Raw genomic sequence first — 25855 nt, forward strand, 5'->3', positions numbered from 1 at the left:
GTGTGTGCATGCGTGTGCATGCGCGTGCATGTGCATGTGCACGCACTGCATGTGTGTGTGTGTGTGGCCCTCCCCATCCGTGGGTTAAGGTGCACTTAGTGGGGGGTAGGCCCACTAAGTGGACCTATCCCCTCATCAAGTGTCTTAATGAGCTCAATAGTGTCAAATCGTGATCCACAAAAATGATTTTTCTACAAAAATCTCATGATGTGTCTTGTGACTACGTGTTTCTTAAATCCATTTTTTTCAAACATGCCTATCAGATGCAATATATCTTGATATGCTAATGAGAGGTGCAAGGCATTATACACTATTGGAAAAACTTGTGATATGCACACTTTTGCAGCCATTATTTTGGGCCTATTAGCTGATACATGTATAAATGAGATACTGTTTATTGGCAGTCCCTGTTTCTTCCAAAAAGTAGATGAATCAAAGTCATCAATATATGGTCTTTGCATTCCGATTCTTGTGTTCCAATATTTAGCACTATGTGTATCAAATGTCTGCTTCATAGTGATGATGGCAAAAGGATATATGGTAAAGGGGTCCTCAAGGGACAAGGGTTTATTATGGTTTAAACATTGCAGTACAAACTTGTTGTTAATAAATAGGAAATCATCCATAAAGCTCCATGAGTAAAGAAAAGCAGTCATCATTTTGAATTCACCTAATTTAGTGAGTTTTTTATTGAATCTTATCTCAAACCAAGACAAATACAAGTTACACCAAATAGGTGAGCACCAATATCTCATCGGTATGCCTTTCCTTTTCTTGTATATGTTTGACCGAAGCTGAGTGTAACAACAATCCAATACAAACTTATTTAACCCCTTAAAATAGTCAAAGGACCAATGGACCTCTTTGTATTTCTTTCTGAGATTAATCTATTTTTTGAATTGTTTGAAACCTATGTATCTTGCATATGAAATTATTTTCACAATGTCATTCATAACCATACCATGCCATTGACACCATCATGGGGAATGGCTTCATAACAAGCTTTGATGTCAAATGAATATGTAGAGAATATTTGTTAGGTAAGTTTATATGGAATTCAAACTGATTTTTAATTAGCCAATAACAAAAAAAAATTGTGTGAGCAAATGATTTATATTTAAGATGCAGATGCTTCGTGATTTCAATGAAACCAGTGTTCATAGCTGACAACATAGATGAAACTCTGGTTGTGATCTTTGAGAATAAACAATTGTGCGCATTTGTAGTCCAATGAAACTCATTTTTGTGAAGTTTGTAGTTCCCCATTAGGTAAGGAAATGTATCCATTTTAGGTGTTTCTAGGTCCATATCATTACAAAATCTTTTAACTTCCTCTATTAATTCTAGTGCGGATAGAGGAGCTTTGATAAATTCTTCAAAAAGAAGTCTACCTTTGGCTTTAATTCTAGCTAACTTCTTGCATATGAAGATCCAAGTCTGTGCAAAATTGTCAATACCACACATGTAATATGAATTGCATAACTAATTTAGTTCATCCAATAGATCTTGGTTCATAAATCATGGTGTTTGGTTATTCCTAAAGTTTGGAAAATTCTCATGAAAAAGTGTTTGATAAATTCATGGTGTTCAAGAGTATAAGACTAGTGCATGATGGTGCATATTGTATCCCATGCTAGGCATAATTCTTTAATCAAAGGACTAGGAAGACCATCGTACATGAGGTATATGGTTTATATCTTTCAGGATAAATTCCCTAAGAAGAGGGTGTCTGAATAAATTAGGTGAGGTAGACAAAACACATTTCCCAATATTCCCAGCACACGTATTATGGGAAGACACCCACATTATTCATTTTCATCAGTGAACTCTACAAACATGAATCTTGGCTTATATAGATTGTGAGCTATGCTTCGAGCATATCTCCATCCGAAGACAATATTAAAATATGATAAGGACCTTGAGATATGAAAATGAGTGAGAACTTTATGGAAGAATGAGATAGGGTGGATAAAATCCATGAATTTGTTGCACAACATCAAGTGTACAAACCTACTACGTATTTTAGGCTTTCTAATCAATGATTGTAAGACATTATTTTTAAAGTACAAAATGCGTACCTCATCTTCTTGGATGTTGTATTTCAATATTTTGGGAGTGTCTCCCAGATCTTTTGAGCCACAAAATTGTCCTGGTCTCTTTCTGGGTGAAGAGGCTAAACTACCAGGAGTATTGGTAATTCTCTTCAGTGGTTCTTTGCCTTTCATAGGCTTGAGGATACTTTCAATGGTTTGTGTAATGGAAGTGGACTGCATTTCGGGAAGCCTGAGGAGTTCTGGGGGAATAAACAACCATCCCTTTAACTGCTTCAACTAGATGTTCATGAAAGGTATAATACATAATTAGTGCATGGTGTAACTCCACCAAAAAGCCAGCAACCCAGGCAATAAAGGGATAGATTTGTGTTGGTCCTGAAGAGCATTAGAAGCTGAGCATGATGAATTAGCATCCAATTTCCGACATTGGCATGACAAAGGGCCGATATGTGTTCCAACAACTCTTCAAGAATCTCTTGTGGTCCTTGAGTTTTGTCCATTAGTGCCAATCCTTTGGTCCTGGCAATGAGCTTTGAGTTGGAGCGTTTGTTCAAATCTACCTCTGAAATCTTGACTTGGGGGAGATCAAAAGCTAAATCAGAAGAGAGGAGTTGTTTGGCTTGGAGAGCTAAAGTTTGTCATTGGTCCACCACTTCAGGAGAAAGACTACACAAGAGAGCTAGAGCAGAGATACTAAAAGGAGCATTGAGATTAATGAGTTTTAAATCTAGGAGTTTATTGTCGAGACGAATGGCATCAAGCTCAACTTTTCTAATGGAGAGAAGAGGGATAGCATCAAAGAAGACCTTAGAGATGGATTTTTACATTTTGTTAGAATTTGAGATGGCTCAAGATGCTATGGATGCTCTTTCTTCGGGGTCAAGGAGAGGTCAAGCAAAGGGTTAACTTCCTTCTTGCTATGCTTGATTTCCAGGGGAGCAGCAGGAAGATTGTTGATGAGGTAGAGCTTACTAATAATAGTAGAGAGGGAAGTAAAGTAGAATTCCAAGTTTGTGCGATCTTGGAAATCAATGAAACAAAGAGAAAGAAGAAAATTATCCAAAGAGGAGAGAAGCTTAGGAAGTTCCTTCCTTGCTATTACTAGACGGGAAATCCAATCATTGACCGAAGCTATGCTAAGGGGTGATAAACAATGATTGGAAATGGCCTCTTTTTCAAAGTCCAAAAGCTTTTGATGAAAGTCTTGGCCTTTGAAATAGGTCAGTATGCATTGGGTCCCCGAGGGTGGAATTGACAAATCCTTGATCTCAATGTCTCCAAGTTTAGTCAGGGATGAAATCCATCCCACCTCATATGAAGGACTGCAAAGATAAGTACATGCTACTTGTTATCATTGACCAAAGCTATGCTAAGGGGTGATAAACAATGATTGGAAAGGGCCTCTTTTTCAAAGTCCAAAAGCTTTTGATGAAAGTCTTGGCCTTTGAAATAGGTCAGTATGCATTGGGTCCCTGGGGGTGGAATCAATAGATCCTTGATCTCGATGTCTGCAAGTTTAGTCAGGGATGAAATCCATCCCACCTCATATGAAGGACTGCAAAGATAAGTACATGCTACTTGTTTGGTACAATTCACTATATAATGATAGTCCAACCAACTGCCTGGAACATAGTGTGTGTGTTTGCTTTATTTTTCCATCTTTACATAACTCTATAGTGAATTGTACCACTTATTATCCATCTTAAATAGTAGACTTAATTTCTTTACTCAATCTTAAATACACAATACAAAAACTTGATTATAAATCAATGAATTGATCAATCAAGTACACTAAGTACAAATTGGCATTCCATGAGGAGTAGGTAAATCTCTTGGTAGGTGAAGCAGAGGTCGGTACCGACCACCATCCAAACATCCAAGCTCATTAGAATAGGCTACAATGAATGGGTAGAAAGGTACCAAGTGACGCCCGCCACTTGTTATCGTTGTCACACCCCCCATAACAACCCCCTACTCCTGATTTATTGTCAATTACAATGGCAGGTTTGAGAACATCTTTAGCTTTTCTAGGGAAGAATTCCCTAGTCCTATAAGGTCCTATTGTTTGTGATTTTAGCTCCAGTCTAGTCGATTCCAATTTTTTATTAATTGCCTTAAATTTTCTATGGGCTAATATTCACCCTAATCCATGCAATCAGCTTTATTTTGATTGATTCATACATCAGACAAGCATGCATTTTATGAGAATTGGCACTCATTATAATTTTTAACAAAATTGTCAGCGTTGTGTTTGTTTTATTAAGAAAATTGCAAAAAAAACATAAACCATTTTCAACAATTCACAATCACTTGAAGTAACTTTATGAGCATGCTTAATCATTCTTGTATAAGAGCTACCAAATAAATTAATATGTAGTCTATTTCAAGAACCAGCTCTACCACTTTTTTGTTATACTACTCAAGAATGAACCACATTATTAATAGAGTTCTTTTACACCTATGATTGTTCAACAATTCACCTTACATCAATTATCTGCAGATAACCATAACACCAAATTCTAATGCATGTCTTATGAAAAGTGTATACTTGCGTATGTGTATGCTTAAGTGGTCATATGTATCAGACATAGTTACCCTAATCACAAAATTTACAGCCTGGTATTTTATGTATTATATATTCATCCAACACTCTCCACTACTAGCATTTTACACTTATCAACGACCAACAGGGCCAAAACACTCCTAATCTCAAGCAATACATATACAAACATGATTGGATATGTTTGTTTACACCGAAGCATACCTACTGGTTCAAAAACTGCGTTTACAGGATCAAACTTTTTGTTTTTTGTTTTTTATCATATAAGCTCACATGATTTCCATCTATAAGCAGCCATTTATGCATGTTCTTATCTACTCTTTATTGTAGACCAGCTACATGGTCTATTCACGCTTATAAACGTTCTGAATCTGGTAGTAACCCCAAGCATTAACCATCAAATGCAAGCACAAGAACGAGTACAATACACACGGATGCTTTTGTGTATACAACACCCCCTCATTATATATTTGCATACAATCATTTTATATGTGTAGTTTAGTCATGCAAAGCCTTGAAAAGCTTGATCTTTACCCATACAAGATTAAGGATAAGAAAAACCATATTACTTCAAAAAAAATTGTAGTCCTCACAGAACCTTCCTGACTCAATGTGTAATGTACCATGCATATGCCCAAATACATATTATTCACGAGTACATCTCCTGCAATTTGGATATGTGAGTGAATGTTTATTCTCAGATATACAATGCAAGCAATCAATTTGATTAGTAGGAACTTGGTTCATTTTGGATCAAAAACTGTTTGATGAATCCTTCTTAGAAATACCGACCAACATAGATTGGCTATGCATATCAAAAAAATCTGTTATGCAAGTTTATTTAATCACCCATCATGCATTTTTATCAAGTATGCATATCAAAACAATCAGTTATACAAGTTTATTTAATCACCCATCATGCATTTTTATCAAGACAAGGCATTCTACATTATCAGTGCCAATATACAACTAAGTGTGCGTGCTTTCTCATAGTGCAAAATTCAGTAGATTACAGATTGGATCTACCTGTGAGGAGGCCATCATTCTACTCGGTGTGTGAGTTGAGAAGTGTATCGCCAAAATGAGCCCCATTTGCATATGTCCTCTATGTCACCTAGTTGGAGCCGCCGTCCCCAAATGTGCCTAGGTTATGTTGCATGTGTGCTCAATGATAAGCAATGAACAATTGTATGCCGTACCCTATTTGCTGGATCATTTATATGCTGCTTTGATACAGTGCCATATTCAAATGAATCTAATGTACCCATATCAAAGTGCGCTCATGTAGCCACCTAGTTTTAAACATCCGGTTATTTAACTCCATAATTTTTAATCCTATTTTCAATATGAGGTTATTGAGCCCTCTTTTAGAGGCATATCCAAGTCAACTACAATTCATGAGGCCTTTGAATTCTACCATGTTCCCAAAAGATAACCCAATAGTACCCATTCTTATGAGAACCACCAAGTAGACCATAATTACTCTATGGAAAAAGGTTTTATTATTGGGAAAAATCCCATGGGTACAATAGTATGCAAACCCTTATTACCAAGGTTGGTTAGGTTATCTTCTCTCTTAGCAAAAAATCCCTCAAAAAACATCCAGTTACCACTTTATGTTATCCCACCCCTGCTACCTTTGCCTGAAGGGGTATGCATCTGTCCAACCAATTTTTGCATAAGTAAAAAATTGTCAGTAAATTAGCATGATTCCAGTAAAGTCTTGGTGTGTGTGTGTGTGTGTGTGTGTGTGTGTGTGTGTGTGTGTGTGTGTGTGTGTGTGTGTGTGTGTGTGTGTGTGTGTGTGTGTGGCATGTGCGATATTGACTATGCCAACCACCGTTCGTGGGCCTCCGACCACCTACTAGAGGACTAACAGCATGTACATATGGCCTAGTATCGCAAGAAATATGTTATAAATATTCCTTTAACATTTTCCTTGAGGCTGCTTACCGCACCCTAGACCCCAAGGTTGGACTCTTGAATTATCTTTGTACCATCCACGATCACAAATAAAGACCTCATGAGCGTGTAAGTTGGAATCCACCAAACATATGTGCATTGTTGGCTTCTCCTCATATGGGGACCTTATAAATTGTGCAACATACATTATGGTGGGCTTAACTGATAGATGGGCATTGTAGGTATACTAACACCCTCCTCAATGAACGCGCGAAGATGCTTTATGTGGCCGTGCACCACCTTTGAGTGGATAAAGAAGTCAAAGTAATTGGTCTTTCTCAAGAGCTTTGGTGAAGATATCTGCACAATTGAATTTAGTAGGACAATACTCTAACTCCACAATCTCATCTCAATTAGATCTCGAATATGATGATATTGAACCTCAATATACTTTGTGCATGCATGGAAGACATGGTTTTTGGAAAATGCCATGCAACTCTTGTTGTCAACATTAAAAGGTTGTTGTTGAATCAACAGGAACACCTAAGTCCATGAGAACTCTCTTGAACCAAACTACTTCACAAGCTACAAAACAAGCAGCTTTATACTCCACTCTTGTTGAATAAAGAGCAACAATTGGTTGCTTTTAGATAATCCAAGAAAACCAAGCCACAAAAAATATCAAAAAATTGACTTTATAGAATCACAATCTATTGTCGTCCAATCATCATAATGCCCATTTAGGGTATTTGTGCCAATGCCATAGAAAATGCCATGGCTCAAAGTACCTTTGATATAATTTAGAATATGCATGTCTGTCTTCCAATGAGATTTCCTAAGGTGGTTGGAAAACCTACTCAAAACACCAACTGCAGAACAAGTGTCTGCCGGTATAGTATTATACAAGAAAATCAATCTTCCACAAGCTTCCTATACTTGTTAATGTCGACTAAGGGGGAACAATCCTCCATAGAGAGTTTCATATTCACCTTCATTTGAGGTTTACAATCCATCATCCCAAATGCTTTTAGAAGTTCTATTGCATACTTTTGCTGAGAGATGAAGATACCTTTTGTGGATTGCCAAACCTCGATCTCCAAATAAAAATCTAAAAGACTCAAGTCTACTATTTCAAAATCGGAGCTCGAACTCTTTCGAGTTTGTTGAATGAGCTCTTCATGATAAGTAATTCATCTACATACAAGATAACAATGACCTGCTTTTCGTTTTCTTTGAGACTTATAATTTGCATCAAATATTCATTTGAAAGACTTTCCTTTTGAAAAACCTATCTATCATGAGATACCATGCTCTTGGTGATTGCTATAGGCCATATAAAGCATTTTTCAACCTACAAATCTTCCCTTTTGAATGGAGTGACTCAAACCCTAGTGGCTGCTCTACATAAACCCCCTCATCTAGAAGTCCATTCAAAAAGGCGGATACTATATCTATTTGGAAACCACAACAAAAGAGAGTAGTAAGTGTAAGTACAAATCGAATAGTGGTCATTTGAGTTGTGGATACTACATCCATTTGAAAAACAACCCAACAAAAGATAACAACAAGTGTAAGTACAAGTCGAGTAGTGGTCATTCGAGTTGTGGAAGCAAAGGTTTCACTCGCATCAAATCCTTCAATGTATGAAAAACCTTGTGATAAACTTACTTTGTACTTTTCTAATGATCTATCATCCATGTGTTTGACTTTGTAAACCCATTTGATGCCGACAACCTTCTTCTCTGGTGGCCAATCCACTATTTTCAATGTGTCATTCTTTGTTATGTGGTCATACTCTGGTTGCATTGATTCTTTCCACTAAGGATCAGCCATAGCATCTTCGACGGGGGCTCGCTCTTTTACAAAGCCCACAATTTCAAACATTAGAGCCATGTTGATGATGTCTTCAAAGGCTTTTTTGTCTTTTCTATTCTCTTTGGCCTTTGCAGACCATCCTCTTTATGATGAGGATTGTAAACATAAGGATTTCGATCATCAAAGATTAGCCTGCTTTAGTAGTGGCTTCTCGTGTGATGCTACAATAAAATGGTTAGTTTTGTTTGAGTTGTCATCATCAAAAAACTCTTCCTCCTTAATTTTTACTTGACTTTGATCCGGCATAAATTGGTTTATTTCTTCCTTTGATGAAAAAGTGCACGAACATATTTTCTCCACCAAATGTAGCCCTTCTTCAAATACCACATCACGACTAGTATCTTCTTTTCCTCTAGATCATAGAGTTTGTATACCTTAGACTCTTCACTATATCTTAAAAAGACACACTTCTTGCTTTTGGCTTTTAAATTTATTTTTTTGAAATCAGGAACATGTGAATAACAAAACACTCAAAAGTTTCAAAATGTACAACCGAAGGGTTCTTACCAGAATAGGCTTCTTGAGGTGTTTTTTTTTTCAAAACCTTTGTGTAGCTTTGATTGAGGATATAATTTTTTGTATTTACTGCTTCAACCCAAAAGGAATCTGGCATTCATGCAACATGTCATCTCTACCACATTCTGATTTTTAGTCTGAGTTCCACAACTTCATTGTGTTAACGTGTATAAGCAATAGTAAGGTGACGCTCGATGCCATGCTTGTTGCAGTAGTCGTTAATTTCATTTGAAATGAATTCTCCTTCTCTATTTGCATGAAGTTTCTTGACCTTCTTTCTTGTCTCATTTTCTACACACTTTAAATTTTTCGAAAGCTTTGTACTTCTTACGAATAAAATACATCCGTATCTCCCTACTAAAGTCATCGGCTTAAAAAAGATCCACCCAAATTAGTAGATATTATACCACAAAGATCTGCATGTACCAACTCTAGAGGACATTGTGCTTGATTGTTAGTTTGTCGTGGAAATTCCTTCTTTTATTGCTTGGCCGTCATGCAAGCCTGATATACTTTATTCAAATGTGAGATTTGAGGCATGTGTGCAACCATCCCAAATCTCTGCATCTCTTAGCATAGAAATACTTAGTTGACCAAATCTCTCATACCATAATCGAGTTGTATCTTTCTCTGTAGTTACTGTAAGTGCAAAAAGCTCGTAAAGATTATTGCGCCTTACTCCCTTTCCTATTGTATTGCCTTCACAATCCAAGAGTTTTGCTCCAATTTTTTTGAAATGAACTTGAAGACCACGATCAGTGATTGCAACAATGGAGACCATATTCTTCTTGATTTGTGACACATACAACACATCAAAGAGTTACTTCGTTTCACTTATAGTTGCTAAAAAAGAAATTGTATATTTTGCATTATTCCCAACAATTACACTGATGGGTTTCTGGAGAGGCTACCAGGAACTATACCAGTTTTTTTAACTAGTCATATATCGGAATGCTCCACTATTTAAAATCCAAGAACCATCAACAAACGGATTGTCTCATTGTTGGCGGATTCTCTTTCCTTCCAAGAAGCTTCCATGGTGCCCTTCTTCTCATGCTTTCTTCTTTCTACTGTCTTTAATAGCATGACCTTTCTTGTCATAATAAAAACAGTTACCTCTAATTTTCTTCTTCTTAAGCTTCCTCTTAGAGGCATCTAACATAGTTTCCTTGCTTTTCGTACTAGCCGTGAAAGCAACATCACCCATGTCGTCTCTAGTTCTCAGATAGCTCCTCTTCAAGCAACATTGCACTCAGTTCTTCAAGTGTAAGAGGGGTTGGACAAACCTGGGCGTTGAGTGCCATAACAAGACTATCATATCTGGCCGGAAGTATGCAAATGTAGTGCCAAGCTAAATCTTCCGAAGAAATAGCCACTCCAACAATAGTTAATTGGTCTTAGAGGTCCTTCATTTTCTTGATAAAGGTCTTCACCTTCTCTCCATCAGCATAGTTTCTCGGCAGCAAGTTGATTTTTCAGATTTTGAATCCGGGTGTCATATTGGTGAGCCAATATGCTCCAAGCATCATGTGTTGTAGTGGTAGGCTAAATCAAAGTGAAAAACGAATTACTTACACATATGAAAATGGCGTGCAATGCATATGCACTCCTTCTCTTCCAGGTACGTAGAAAATTAGCATTTGAAGGAATTATAAGACTTGGATTTTTCGGATGAGTTATAGTAGACTCTGGGTCAACAACATTTTTTCCTCAACACTGAATCCAGTGATTCATACGAATCTAGAATTGCATTGAATTTCCACATAGTGTAATTGGTGTCATCAAGCTTGCCTTCTTTGAGAGCAGGTGGACGAATGCGTAGCAGAGTAGCGTCGATAACACATTCATAGGCGCCAATATAATAAGGGACTGATTTTGCAAGGTAATACAAGTACTTATCGTGCACTCTTAGTTACAAGCACCTAATGCTTCGATACCTGTAAGAAATGTAGAACAAAATAGGATCTTTGAGCAGAGAGACGAGAGAGAGATATGATGCAAAGTAGATGAGTGGAAAATCAAAATTTAAATTGATGCTATTACAAAGTGATGGCGTCGTCTACCTATGCACTCTCAAAGTAGAGCTACATCTAGTAAGCAAAATAGAACGGGTTGGTTATCCTTTAATATTAAATACCATGGTTCATGGAGATGGCCTCCTTTTATAGAGCTACGGGTGGGTGGTATATAAACGTGTGTGCGTGTGTGTGTGTGTGTAGCATGTGCGGTATTGACTATGCCAACCCACACTCCGTGGTCATCGACCACCAGTCTTAGTACTAATAGGTTTAGTATATAAACGTGTGTGTGTGTGTGTGTGTGTGTGTGTGTGTGTGTGTGTTATAGCATGTGCGGTATTGACTATGCCAACCCACACTCCATGGTCACTGACCACGAGCCTTAGTACTAATAGCATGTACATGTGGTCTAGTATCACAGAGAATACTCTAGAAAAAAATTTCCTCGAGGTTACTCACTGCGTCCACCGTGCCTTGGACCTCAAGGTTGGGATTCCGAATTAGCTTCATGCCATTCACAATCACAAATAAAGACTTTATCAACGAGTAAGCTGGAATCCACCAAATATATGTGCACCAAATACTGTGCAACATACATTGTGGTGAGCAAATCTGATAGGAGGACATTGCAAGTATACTTAAAGTTACTCTTCCATGAATCCGATCCTACGTCTCGCTACAAAGATACTCAATACTAGTCAATAATCTTTGCTTGCAAGTCTTTGAATGTGATTGCAAAGACTTTGCAATTGACCAACTTTGCAAGGCACTGTGTAGTGTATCACAAGCTTTGGCAACATCCATGAACCACAGTAAGTCGACCAGATTTCTCTCCAAAAAAAATTGCAAACCTTGCTACTCACATTCTTGATTTCGTTGCAAAATAAATTTAACCTAACAAACAATGCCATTGATACAAGGGTAGCAAGGATATTTTTTAGAAGAACTTGTTGTCAATTAAGCGAGGTTCTATAATGAGCATCTCCGTTCCCTTTCTCCGATAATTGGGAGGGAAAAAAGTCGCAAACTACCTGCCTATATTTCAAGTATACCTTTAAGCCAACTAATTGGAGCCAGCTTTATCTTCTTGCATGCTTGAGAACTTGAGATTTCAACTGGTTACAATTCGTTTAATTTCCTATTTTCAATGATGTTAGGCATGAGGAACCACTACTTTTACTCGGCACAATACCACCGACACAGCCTCATTGGGACTATTTGCTTGAAGAAGTTGCTCCCAATTCCAAATTTGATATTTATCCCTTTCAAATTCTTTATGATAGTTAACATCATCTATTGATAAATCTTACATTTGTCTATTTCATCACTTTGACTTAGTAAGAGTAAGCACTAGAGTAAGAACCATATGTGCCAGTGGTAGCACCTGCGGTTGAAGAATAAGCAGGAACCGACTGGGTGTAAGATAGGTACCCACCATTATCCATGGATGTGTATGAAGGTATAGAAGAATATGTGGAATTAGTTGATGCTGGAGTGTAAGAATTGGAGGGTAGTGCATTGTATAGGGAAGCTCCGGACAGAGCGGATGTGTCAGAGAAGGCGGGAGGTGCAACCGTCATCATGGAGTTCTGATTTCATAAAAAAAGAAGCTAATTAATCTCCTATTGCAAGAGAAAACAGCAAGACCCCTCCCATGACAAAAGTAAGACCTCAACCACATAGAGAGTGACCTGAATAAGTTGGACTGCAGTCTGAACTTGAGTGGACGTCCCTTGAAGTTCGATCGTCATCTCGCCAGGACAGTCTGCAGCCTCTTGTACATCAATGGTTGCCCCGCTTGCCATGCGCATGGAGCTGATGTTTGTACCTCCCATCCCAATAATTGCATCTGCGTAAGATACGGGCACTTGCATGTGCTGTGTTACCTGGTCATCATACCAAAGCTCTCTCTCTCTCTCTCTCTCTCTCTCTCTCTCTCTCTCTCAAAAAGCAAAATCTCCTAAGTAGAATAAACTTCTCATGGGTAAAGCTTCAATATAAATGTACAAAGCCGACCGCCACATAGATGTAGCCCCCAAAATGTCCATAAAATATACAGCAATTACCAAGACTAAATCTTAGTTTCCTTAAAAAGTCTCTTAGATCTTCTAATGTTAAAAAAAAAAATCTGTAATCCAAGAGGAGAAAAATTATCCTCATACCGTGTCATGAGCACAGCAAGAGGAATATCATCTCTGTCTGAACTGCATGAAGGTTCAAAATTATCCCCAAGAACCCTGACGGGCTCAGGAGAGCCAGGTGGTATCTCTGTTGAAGAAGAACAAGCCTGAAAAGGTGGATCCCATGGAGGATCTTTGCGCGTCTCTATCACCCTCTCCTCTTCTTTGCTTCTCTCCATCTAGCTCTTTCTGCCTCTGACCTCCTTGTACCATACAATACCTCTCTCTATCTCTCCGAAGACAGAGTGTTGTCAATCCTCTAGATGCTCTATCCTCCTAGTGCATCCAGTTGCCATATGCCCTGGTCGGCCACATACAAAACAGTCTCCGGATGATCCAATAAAAGATACTCTTTGATGCATGCCACCTCATGGATAGTAGGGAAACATTTGCACCGTGAGGATTCTTCACGCGAGAGGGTGAAGTATCAATATACCATCGGATGGTGCACCACCCTCACTCAAAACCACACCCAAAACAAATGCCAATCTCCAAAATATGTGGCTGAAACTTTGGCAATAGACCTGGAAATCTCATCCAATCAATCTCACTCTCTGGGAAAAGAGTATATACCTCTCTCTGCTGCCTTGGAAGAGCCGGCTGAAGTACCCCATTGGCTGCGAAGAGTATGCAGCACCTCTGCCCAAACAGCTGTCAAGGTGGTCAACGTCGGGGAAGACTCTTAGCCCAGAATGTGAGCACAACAAGCCTTCCACATGATTCATAAAGTGATGCTGCAGATCATAGTGAAAACTGCATCAGTCTGAGAGTAGTTCAAGTGATGGACAGTAATTGGAACCATCTATAGAGTGCCCAATCTATATCCCAATGATGTAAGCATGAGGCCAGATCTGTCGGGAGAGCAATGAAAAAGAGTGTGATACCCTGGAAATTGCAAAACCGAAGCAACAGCCCCCCAAGTCACAAATCCATCATGAGCTCCCACTCTAATCAGCAAACAACAAACCGCCATCCACACTGGCTGAGCATAAGGGCAAACCCACAAACAGCGACTCTAGGACTCATGCTGCAGAGTATGGCCATGACCAGTAATCTCGGGAGTCGGCCCAAGTGCCCACTGGCAATCCTGTATGCATACTCATCTACATGAAATAGCATATCCGGCGGCTGATTCTGATGCTCCAAATGCATGACCTAAACTATCATTGAAAGGCTGGAGAGATAAGCTGACCTCCCCATCCCTTTGACTGACAAGGACAGTGACTTGGGCATCGTGTCCTCAATATGATCCTCCTCCCAAGGGATATGGTGTGCTCAAAAAAGGAAAGAGGTGCCCCATTAGCCTCTAGAGAAGGACACTGCCACTCACAAGGATCCTAGTCCAACTCAACCAATGGACGTCCTTGCCATATCCACAACCTCCAAAGCGGTGCCTCATGTACTCTGAAAACAGGGTCGACACAAGAGCACTGCACCAAAGAGCCCACCACTCAAACAGGCTGCCAACGAGCATCTAGCCGCTGATCAAGAGGCACCTCACCCAAAAAAGCCAATCTAATGTAATAGCCATGATGGCCAGTGTCACAAACTGCTGATGTGTCAAGCCACTGAAGACTCGGCGGGTTGGGGTTTCCCAGACCCAACCCTAGTCGACCTGCAAATCCTGGCCAAGGGGCCTAAACCCTAAGAGAAGAAGCAGCAGAAGAAGTTTTACCAACTTACTCTCTTGCCAAGTGGCCTAATCTTTGATGAAGAGTTCTCACTAGCTTACGGGACCCTGTCCGATGGGGCCCAAGTTACTAGGGCATAAAAACATTAAAAAAAAAGCACCCACACACACTCTGAAGGCTTGCGTAGCGAATTGATGACGTGGCAGCAGCTGTATAGACCTTTCGCGTTTTGCGCTGACACACCACGTGGCAACACTACGGATTTCTGTGTTTGGCGTTGCAGCATGCTGACGTGGCAGAACTGTACGGAATCCCTTGGATTTGCGCTGGCTGATTTTGGGAGACCAAATGCCTTTAGGATCATGTGATTTCACTGTAAACTGCTTTTCAGGCCTAGGGCCTTTAAATATGTGGCAAGGGCTCACTATCCGGCATGCTTCCACGTGAAGATGTAGATACGTGACGCCGCTGTTGTACTGAGTTGAAACAATATAAAGAAATACCGAAGGGGTGCTAGGGCTTGGGGCCAGTGCTCTCATGGGGTGGAACTCCGCCACTCCGTGTCTCGTGTGTCGTGCATCTCTTTCCATTCAGTTGTTATTTGAAGTGCTTAAAGTTGTTCAATCTATTCTTTTCCGTTGGCAAGTAGTGCCCTCCCGTTACCGTGATATCAGAGCTTCAGTCATGTGCTTTTCTGAAAGCATACAAGTCCTTCCAAAGAGCAGACAGAGCAAGATGTGGCTTCCAAATTTCACAAGAAATGTTTCTCGTTTTTCGAGAGGGAAGGATCAAAGGAAAACTTAAACAATTTCTGAAACAGTTTGACATCATCTATGCTATTGGGGATTACTCAAAAGAATCAAAGATCTTTTGAGCAACCACTTTTCTCAGAGGCAATGCCATGCAATGGTGGATGTCTTTAGATATCAAGCCGCACACTCCAAGGACTTGGCAAGCTTTCAAGAAAAAAAATTTGCTCGAAGTTACATGCCATCTGACATCCTCCTTTGGAATGTCGTTTCTGGCAAAGCAGGGTATCTTGAAATGCTTGCCACAAAAACCCTAGCAGATTACAACTTGAAATTTCTCGACATCTCTCATCAAGTGTCTCTTCTCGGACCAATAACCTTGGAGGCCCATTGTGATTGCTATACCTGAGGACTGCAATCACCGCTACAAATGGCTGCCATCACTGCTACAAGAACACTGTCTGACCAAGCTAGTTTCGACCATTCAGGAGCTTTATGGACCATGTTGCAGTCGGCTACAAACTTCTGGGAGAAACCTAACCCTTATTTTTGGTGCAGGCCTTAGAATGGAAAGCCCATTGCCTTTTCGAGCTCGACTGACACCGAGAATGCTAGTGCAGTTTTTTCAATTTTTGATAACCAATTCGAAAAATTATTTCGTGATCTTGTTTAGAATTTGTTTGAAATAGATGGTAATTGTTTTAAACCTGTCTTGGTGTCAATTTGAATTGTTTGACTCTCGTTTAAATATTAGTTTCAATGATTGGTGATTTACTCCCAAGTGGAGTAGTGACAAATGTTGTTTGATGATGTCTGAACCTCGAAATGACGCAGACGCGATGTCTAGGGAACGTTTCGTTGTATGCTTGAAAACCTCGAAACGATGCAGACGGATAGTTGTATGCTTGAAACCTCCAAGCGATGCACGCTACAGTCTGGGGTGCATTTGGTTGTATCAATCCTTTGAGCTCATGGCCCGGACCTTTCTAGGTTATTTGCAGGGGGAGTGGCGAGGTAGTCGTTGAGTAGCGTCATACCGCACATCGTCTATCTCCGGGGGGGAGTGCTTAGCAGCATTGTTCCTTGTCTTGTAATATGCATATGTGAGTATTTGTGTTGCATTGTGATGTGCCAACCACTCACAATATTCCTAATTGGGTGAGATTGCCTGGGTATGTAAATTTAGTGCATCGAGACACCTATTACAGACCAACGCGGTCTGAGCGTGATGGCTAATTTTGCGACGCCCGAATATTAAGAGCTCCCATCTAAAATAAGAAAAACGATTGTCCCTCGGAATGACCCTCGAAAATTTTTGAGCTAACTTGAGTTTTTTTACAGATATACTGAAATCGCGGACGACTACTCTTCTTTCAAGTAGGGGGGATGTCACAAACTGCTAACGTGCTAGGCCACTGAAGGTCCGACAGTTTGGGGTTTCCTAGGCCCAATCCTAGTTGACCTACAGATCCAGGCCGAGGGGCCTACTAAGAGAAGAAGCAGTAGAAGAAGTTTTAGCAACTTACTAAGTCTTGCCGAGTGGCCTAATCTTTAAAGAAGAGTTTCCACTAACTTATGGGACCCCATCCATGTCAAAGTCGACGATGCGGAAGCGTAGAGAGTGAGCAAGGGGAGTGAGCACGAGAGAGAGAGAGAGAGAGAGAGAGAGAGAGAGAGAGAGAGAGAGAGTCTCCTGAACCAATCAACCTTGGCAATGAATAACTGAATGTGTATACAATGGAGGCAAGGGGTTGCTTATATAGCAATCCCAGTAAATTGCCTTACCGAAGACTTTGACAAATAAGTAAAATAAATACCTAAAAGCCAAACTAAATAATGGGATCACATTGGGCAGTTGACTTGAGATGCCTAAACTTTAACACCCTCTCTGCAGCTCATAGTGGACATCAATAGTGAGACCAAGTCGATGAAGAAGCTACCATGGACACCCAGCACAGGCCGGGATACAAATACACCTCGGTGTTGCTCTCCTCAACTTTGTATCTGAAAGTCATGCCATCTTGAGCATTAGTTGCCTTTGTAGAAACTTTGAGCTGTAGTCCACGCTACGTTCAATAATCCCCATTCGTGAATTGTGAACACATCACGTCAAAATATAAAAATCCAAGATAATGAACTGTTGGAACACATCTTGTCCATAATCTGACCATCAACAATGGATTGGTGCACTCATCCATAGTGTTTTGGACGTCTGATTGGTTCCCTGCCAGATGCATGTGCATTGAACTCCGACCTACAGGTCCAAACACCAATAACCTGAACTCCAACACAAGGGTCCAAATTAATTATAGGGAGCATTGCTTGCCCTCTCTGCCACTCACAAGCCTCTCTCTGGCTGAAGCTAGTGGTGACACCTGTCATTTGACTAGAAATCTGACGTCGAGGCCATTGTGGCCACTCCCACAAGTGCCATGCCGATCTCCTCTGTCAAATCTTTATTAACGTAATCTCTGTCCAACTTGCCTTTGTCCTTGTCTATCTTTGAGTTCCTGCTTTTGCCTTTGGCTTCAAACTCTCGAGCCAAACAAAGCGTTAAATCACATTCATGATTGTGGTCGTACCTCTCGGATACCGAGGCAGCTAACTGAGTACTGGTACTGTCATCCTTGTCCAATTGACCTTTGGAACTCCTCCATTTTCCTTTGACTTCATAAACTCGAGCCAAACAAATTGCCGGGTTCCTTGAGATCTGTGCCGGTGTACAGGCCGCTGGATGGTTGACGATCCGTTATCCATAGCTTTTGGTTGCTTTTGGTCGTTGTTGGGGGAGGCCTTGTTGAAGTTGCAAAACTTGGAAGTGAACTCTCGCCTTCTTGCACTCCAATGATTGGCCGCACAATCTCCAAGTCGAATCGCCAAAGCAAAACTCTCCGATCTCCCAAGCCGCGTCAAGGATCTCGTCCAAAGATCCTCCATTGCTCCTCGCTATTCGCCTTCTAAAGCTCCTCCCAATGCCCGTCCAAGTCGCTCAATCCATGCAAGGTTATGTTCTCAAGCCATTCTCCAAAGGTCTCCTCCAAATGGCTACGAAAGCCTTTTTCCACGAGGTACCGCCCTTGCATTGTGTCCTCCAAGGCAAGGCCGACGCAACCCCTAGCCTAGTGCCTTGGGGCACCCTCTCTCTGCCAAACAGCGTTTTAAAACGCTAGCCAAGAGGTGGCAAGAGGGGACTGTGGGATGGCATTGACAATGGTTGTGTCTCGAAATGCAAGTGGAGAGAGCAGGGCGCTGTTGACAGTAGCGTTTCAATACGCTAGGAAAGGGGAAGGTCGCTTGTCGGAGGGTGGGCATCTCAAAACGCGCAAGGAGGGGTGGACACTGTGCTGTATGGCAGGGCTGTGGGCGTCTCAAAACGCGATCGAGAGGAGGCGTTGCCAGGGGAGTTTGCTGCCTTTGTTGCCAACGTTTTAAAACACTGCGACAGCAAGCAAAATTTTCAAACGCCGGTGAAGGAGCCACAAACGCCCGGCGTTTTAAAACGTTGTGGGCTTTAAAAGGATACCGACGACCCACAGGATGCAGTTCTCTTCTTAGGCTTTGCACGGCTGCTCCTCCATACCAAGGGCTTCAAGCACTAAGCTCTAATGCCATGTCAAAGTCGACGATGCGGAAGCGTAGAGACCAATGGGAGTGAGTGTCACAAATAAGTGGCGTGGTAGAAGACCCGGACACACTCTGACACGTGGCAGCAATATGGACCCCCCGCAGTGCTCACGTGGCCAACTGTACGGACTTCCTAATTTTGCGGCGCGAAACGTGCTGACAGGCTAACGTGGCAGCATACGGATCTCCGCAAATTACGGAGGCTGCTTTTTGTGCTGGCTAAAAATTACTGGCAGCTTTTGGGATAATTGCTTTATTGTGAGAGAAGCTTTTCACTTATTGCTTTTGGGCATCCCTTGTATCAATAAATAAGTGGACAAGGCCTCACTTCTTCGAGCATCTTACTGCTTTTGGGGCTTTGCTTTTGGGCATCCCTTGTATCAATAAATAAGTGGGCAGGGCCTCACTTCTCAGAGCATCTGGACGCAGAGTCTGAGAGTGAGCACCTACCCACTCTCTTGTACTTTGAACATAGATTAATACAAAAAGAAATACCGAAAGGGGCGCCAGTCTTTGGGGCCAATATCTCTAGGAGCGGAACTACGCCAGGCCGTGTTGACTAAATTGTGAAGTGTGAAGTGTTTTGAAGTGAATCTCTGTTGTGTCGCGGTAGAATCTTGACTTGAGGTGTCCAAGTTTATTACAATGGTATCAGAGCGCGGTCGATTTCTCTTCTACCGGGAAATCCGATACTTTTCTCGAGACACTTATGGATTCAACAGAAATCAATCGACTTCTTCTGCATTTGCGAGTGCGAGAGGAGATCGCGGAGAAGATTCTCATGAGCGATTGGAAGAAGAGTATGGCCCACCTCGGCCTACTCAAGCTGAGATTGAAGAGATGGAATGTCGACAATTGGTTGACGACGCAACAAAGATGATGATTAACATTGTGAAGGATTCAAAACTTGCAAAATTTTTGACTCGGCAATCCTTCGAAGAAGTGCACACCCAGTGGCAAAAGGCCACAGAGCCGCCCATCAAACAGGCACTCAAGAAACATCCTTCTCCGAGGATGTTTACAGAGCAAGAATTAGAAGAGGTGGTTCACACACAGATCAACCGGATTTTGGACGCGAACAATAAAGCCAAAAAGCACGACAAAAAGCAGAAGAAACAAACTGACTTCCTGAGTTATTTGGGTCGTCAATCTACTTTTGCATCGGCAAGGAAGCAGAAGAAGCGTGTACGATTTGAAGGACTACCCAGATCTTCTTCTTCTTCTTCTTCTTACAGTTATTCTAGTTCTTCTAACTCGAGCAAAGAAGGCAGAAAAGGGAAAAGCGAAGCAAAAAGCAAAGCTTTGGAAAGGGCAAGAAAAAGGCAAAGAAGCCTAAGTTTCGCCCAGCTTCTGAAAGTTCTACAGAGGACTCATCCTCAAACAGTTCGGACTCAGACGATCACATGTTTTATGCAAAGAAGAAGCATTTTTACATAGCCAACCAATATGACTTCCTCGAAGATAAAAGCAAGAAAGTAAGAGAATTCAAAGAAGGTGGACAGTCAATTAAGTTTGACTCTTTTTTTTAATTTCGAGATGCTCCGAGGGCTTTGGCCTTCATACAGCAATTTGACATAGCTTTCTCTGGAGTGCATTACTCATGGCACTCCAAGATTCGGAAGGCTACATCTTTCTTCAAAGGAAATGCTCGAACATGGTGGTCCACCCTTCTACTAAGAAAGGAAGCTCCGGTTAAATGGTTGAAATTCAAAAGGCTTTTTATTTCTTCTTGGCTGACTTGGGAGTACGAACGAGATATACGAACTGCTTGGAATCATCTTCGGATGACCAAGGGAGATTCTCTGGACGCGTATTGCAAGAAATTTTGGAGCTCTTTTCTACCAGCTTCTTCATTTAAGAAGGTCTCGTTTAAAGAACAGATTCAGCTGTTTTGCTGCAGACTTCCTACAAAGATCCGAGACTACTACTTGGAACAAAAGTCAAATTGTCACCTAACACATCCGACCCTATGTGTCCGTGGACAAGCTACAGCATGATCAAGGTTCAGTCAATCCAATCAGTCTAGATTAGAAGTGATCTGGCACTTTGTGAGTCTATTCGTAGACCGTGCATGCCCAATCACTTAGTGTAGATGCATATCCTTTGGTTGCACACAACATGATCATCAGAATTCCTATCAGAATCCATTAGAATCAGTTAGGGGATTTTTCTAGTACATTTAGCCTATTTTCCCTATTTTTGACATTTTTCAATTATTATTTTTAAGTGACTTTCCAACAAAAGTAGGTAGGGCAATTTTGCTAAGTTTGTATGTCACAAAGTGATGACATGGCGGACAACAAAAACCCTAAAATTCTTGCAAACCCTAATTTTCTGCCAGAAACCCTAATTTCTGGAAATCGCAGAGGCGGATTATTAAAAAAGAAAAAAAAATATTTAGAAAGATGAGCGACGCGAATTTTGCTTTTTTTTAATAAAAAAAGAGAAAAGACTCTCTAAGAGAGAGAGAGAACTGATGCTTTTTATTTTAAAAGCTTTTGGGGCTCTGCTTTTGGGCATCCCTTGTATCTTTAAATAAGTGGTGAGGACTTCACTTCTCAGAGCATCTGGACGCAGAGTTTGAGAGTGAAACCCTAGCCACTCTCTTGTACTTTGAATTGATTAATATAAAAAGAAATACCGAAAGGGGCGCCAGTCTTTGGGGCCAATATCTCTAGGCACGGAACTCCGCCGGGCCAGTGCAAATCTATTGTGATCTGTGAATTGTTTTGAAGTGGTTATTTTGGTGCTGTCGCGATTGATTCTTGACTTGGAGTGTCCAAGTCTGTTACATTGTATATAACCAAACTAGAGCTAGCACTATTTGGCAGAAGAGGCCGTAGGAGCTCCAAGCTCAACAGGCACCTTCTCAACAGAACCCCCCCAAGAGACCTAGCGTTTTTGGAGTAGAGCCATCACCTAGCGTTTTCATCACAGATCAGCCAACGATTTGCTTTTGCGGATTCCGGCGACAGCAGAACCTCAGAGCAGCCTAGCGTTTTGCATTTTGCAGAGCAATTGCCGACAGAAAGACGAATTTCAGCCCCTAGCGTTTTTGGTTTGCAGATCAGCCCTGGCGTTTTGCAGCTTTACCACCACGGAACAGCAAGGAACATTAGCGTTTTCAGTTTTCAGCAGTTAGCACCCGCAGATAAAGTCCCAAACCTCGCAGATCTCACCTTCCTGCAGCAACTCCTCGCCGCACGGTCAATTTCCGCAAGGTTGACAGTTTCAGCCCGGAAAACGCAGATTTGAGCATCTGCGTTTTCATCGCGTCGTTGTCGCATCGTCGTCATCGACATCGCCACCGACATAGAGTCAGAATTCAGCAGATAGAAGATTAGCAGATTTCAGCCCATAGCGTTTTTGGACAGCAATAGGAAGATTGCAGATTTCAGCCATTAGGTCGACTTCGTCATCCCCGTCGTCATCGTCGACATAGCCTAGACTTGCATCAGTCTCATGCATACCATTTGTACCAGATTGTGCAATCATAAGTAGACCACTCTCACCGACGAGAGTGGGGCCTTCGGAGGAGGGTTTTACAACGTCTCTGGTGTCGTATTCTCTTCTCTCTCTATCTCTCAGTCTCATACACTTACACGCACAGTGTCCATTCACTTTGTTTGTGATCATAGCATTCTCTCATTAAGAACGGAAGGATCTACCTTACATAAGAACAAAAGGAACCTTGAGCACAATTCGGAGCACTCATCTTGAGCAAAGCGCAAACATTCATTCCGCTGCACCTAACACAAATTCTATTCAAGAATTGATGGGACATGCGAAACGGGGTTTTGCCATACACTTGGGCAATCTGACTTACTCCACAGATGAGATCTTGACTCAGAGAACTCAACAGACTTCTAATAATGAAAGTAAAAAGAAAAAAGAGTTCCCAAGAAAAGAAAGACAAGGATTCACGACCCCGGCTCACTCTTCGAGAGAGGGCCAACTACATCAAAGAGGGGAAATGTTTCGGATGTGGGGATCATGGGCACGTCTCCCCAACTGCCCTAAAAAGGCATAGCAAGAACAGAATGAAGACAGGCCAAGAGCAGCTGAGGAACGTGGCAGAAAAGGCAAGATGAAAGCAGGATTGGTTCCAGATTGCATGGATACTAACCCAAGCACGATAAATGAAAGTACAGAACTTTGCCGAGCTTGGGACAAAGTGAAAGATCAAGAAGCCCTGATTTTCTTTGATGAAGAAGCCAAGGCCAACTTCATTTCATCTAAATTGGCGGCGCGGCTCGAGATTACACCCGGTCGGATGGGACCACAAGCAGAGGCAGTTCTAGCGGCACTCGGACGGGACGTAGCCATTACACCTGTCATTGGCAAACTTCGGTTGCATTGTCAGGGGTATTTGGGGCACGAGGACTTCTACATAATGCCCTTGGAACGTTGTGATGTCCTCCTAGGAGTCCTTTGGTACCATAAGAACAACGTCGTGGTGGATTATCAGGCGAAGAAAGCAACATTTACAAATGAAAAGGGCCGAAAAATTGTACTTGATGTGAATTGAAGGGGGAGTCTGCCCCTATTGTATCAGCTTCGGCCGTTTCAAAATTAATGAAATCCAGTCTGTTTGTTTACTCGATCTTTTTGAAAGAGTTAAATGATGAACATATAATAAATATGTCTAAACTTGATAAAGAACGCCAAGATTTTCTCCACACTCATGCCGATTGCTATTCAGAGGGCCTGCCAAGCGAGTTCCCACCAGCTCGTCCTAAGGATCATACCATTGATCTGATACTTGGAAGCACACCACCAAACCGACCACCTTACCGTGTGAGCCGAGCCTAGAAGGAAGAGATTATGAACCAAGTGAAACACCTCTTGGAAAAGGGTCTTATCCAGCAAAGTACTTCACCCTATTGCTCTTTGGTGTTGTTGGTTTTAAAGAAAGACGGATCTTGGAGAATGTGCATTGATTATAGAGCTCCCAATAAAATCACCATCAAGAACAGATTTCCGATTCCGAGGATCGATGATATTCTTGACCGACTACAAGGACCCTCTTGTTTTAGCGGGATCGATTTGAAGAGCCGATATCATCAGATCCGAATCGCGCCAAGAGATGTCTACAAGACAGCTTTTCGGACGAGTTTCGATTTATATGAATTTTTGATGATGCCTTTTGGCCTTACCAATCCTCCAGTGACTTTTAACCGAATGATGGACAAGGTTTTCAGAGAGTACAGATCTTTTGTTGGCACTTTCTTTGATGACATTATAGTCTTGTCCAAGGATAAGGTAGAACATAGACAACATCTGCTACAGGTCTTTCAGGCATTGATCATAAGTCGGTGATCAATGCCAAGAAGAGTGAATTTTTCTTACCGAAGATACACTTTTTGGGACACATCGTCTCAGCAGAAGGAGTACATATGGACCCGGCCAAGATTGAGACTACACGTGATTGGCCCGATTTGAAGAATGTCCATGAAGTTAGAAGCTTTTTGGGCAAGCTCATTTCATTCCAGTGAAAAAAAAAGGGTCAAGCCGGATCATTTAGCAAGACTGTTCATTGCCCAGATATTCAGATTACATGGCATGCCTGAGACAATAGTCTCTAACAAAGATCCCCGATTCACGAGTTTGTTGTGGAAGGCTATTTGGGAGAACATTGGCACACGGTTGCAGTTCTCGTCATCTTTCCACCCGCAGATAGATGGGCAATCTGAGATTGCAAATTCAGTCGTATTGGATTTATTAAAGTCTTACATTTCGGATCAGAAGACTCAACGGGAGAAGTTTTTACCTTTGGTGGAATTTGCCTACAATAACACGATCCACCCTTCGACAGGGAAGGCGCCATTTGAGATTATTCAAGGTGCTACGAAGGTTCCACCCTTCCTAAGCATGAAAGATAAAAATTTTGAAGCCGACCAATACACGAGGGACTTGGACACTACTTTTGCCAAGGTCCAGGAGGCTTTAGAGAAATCTCAGGAAAGACACAAGAAGGCAACAGATGGACACCGTCGCGTTGGAAATTAAAGGAAGACAATTGGGTGCTCTTACATTTTGAGAAGGCACGCTTGAGAAAGAAAAAGGGAAAGGAGCGGCTTTTTCCAAAGCTTAGCATGAGATACTATGGACCTTTCCACATAAAAGAAAAGACAAATGATGTCTCCTTTAGACTGAAGCTGGCAGATACTTGGAGAATTCACAATGCTTTTCATGTGAGTCTCTTGAAGCCTTTTAAAGGCGATGTGCCCGACGATGGGGAGCTAGATGAGCAACCCATAGTGGAGGAAAGCAAGGAGATACTCATTCAAGAACAGATACTGGCACATAAAGATAGAAAGATTAAAGGTAAAGTGATTAGGCGGTTCTTTGGTTAAATTCAAGAACTATCCTACATTGGATGCAAAGTGGATGGAGGAGGAGGACCTAGTAGATACTCCTTAGATTGTGGAACTTTACCTTGAAGCATTCGGTTTAGCATAGTCTACTCCAATAGAACCTCGATTTCAGCATGCACGAATCTAGTGCATCGGGTTTGCACAAGAGGGGAGTCACTCCGCTCCTTTGTCAACAGATTGCCCCGATTTTTGATATAGAGTCACTGATGTCCCTTTGGGTTTCAGGGATACTGTTGAGCTGACAGTATTCTGTTGTATGACTTTATGAACTGGAATTCCCGATAATGAAAATGATATTGATTGATTTGTACTTGGCTTGTTTGAGTGCATGAACTGATAGACGAAATGACTGCAGCATTTCGGTCTCAT

General features: G+C 41.4%; 1 protein-coding gene across 2 annotated transcripts in view; it reads right to left on the reverse strand.

The window, feature by feature from the left end:
- Nucleotides 1-12101: 12101 nt before the first annotated feature.
- LOC147421680 (flowering locus K homology domain-like) overlaps nucleotides 12102-25855 on the reverse strand; it is a 43380-nt gene continuing 29626 nt past the window's right edge. The window contains exons 5-6 of one of the 2 annotated variants that reach the window (XM_086502631.1): nucleotides 12617-12811; nucleotides 12102-12514 (exon numbers count right to left, since the gene is read on the reverse strand). In XM_086502631.1, coding sequence (XP_086358757.1) covers nucleotides 12260-12514; nucleotides 12617-12811 — 450 coding nt within the window. In that variant the 3' untranslated portion in view covers nucleotides 12102-12259. Of the gene's footprint in view, nucleotides 12515-12616; nucleotides 12812-13087; nucleotides 13840-25855 lie in introns of those variants that run through there. The other variant, XR_015186742.1, reaches the window with a different exon arrangement.

This window comes from Adiantum capillus-veneris, chromosome 27 (assembly GCF_014529385.1).
Source record: "Adiantum capillus-veneris isolate H3 chromosome 27, ASM1452938v2, whole genome shotgun sequence".
Classification (NCBI taxonomy): Eukaryota; Viridiplantae; Streptophyta; class Polypodiopsida; order Polypodiales; family Pteridaceae; genus Adiantum; species Adiantum capillus-veneris.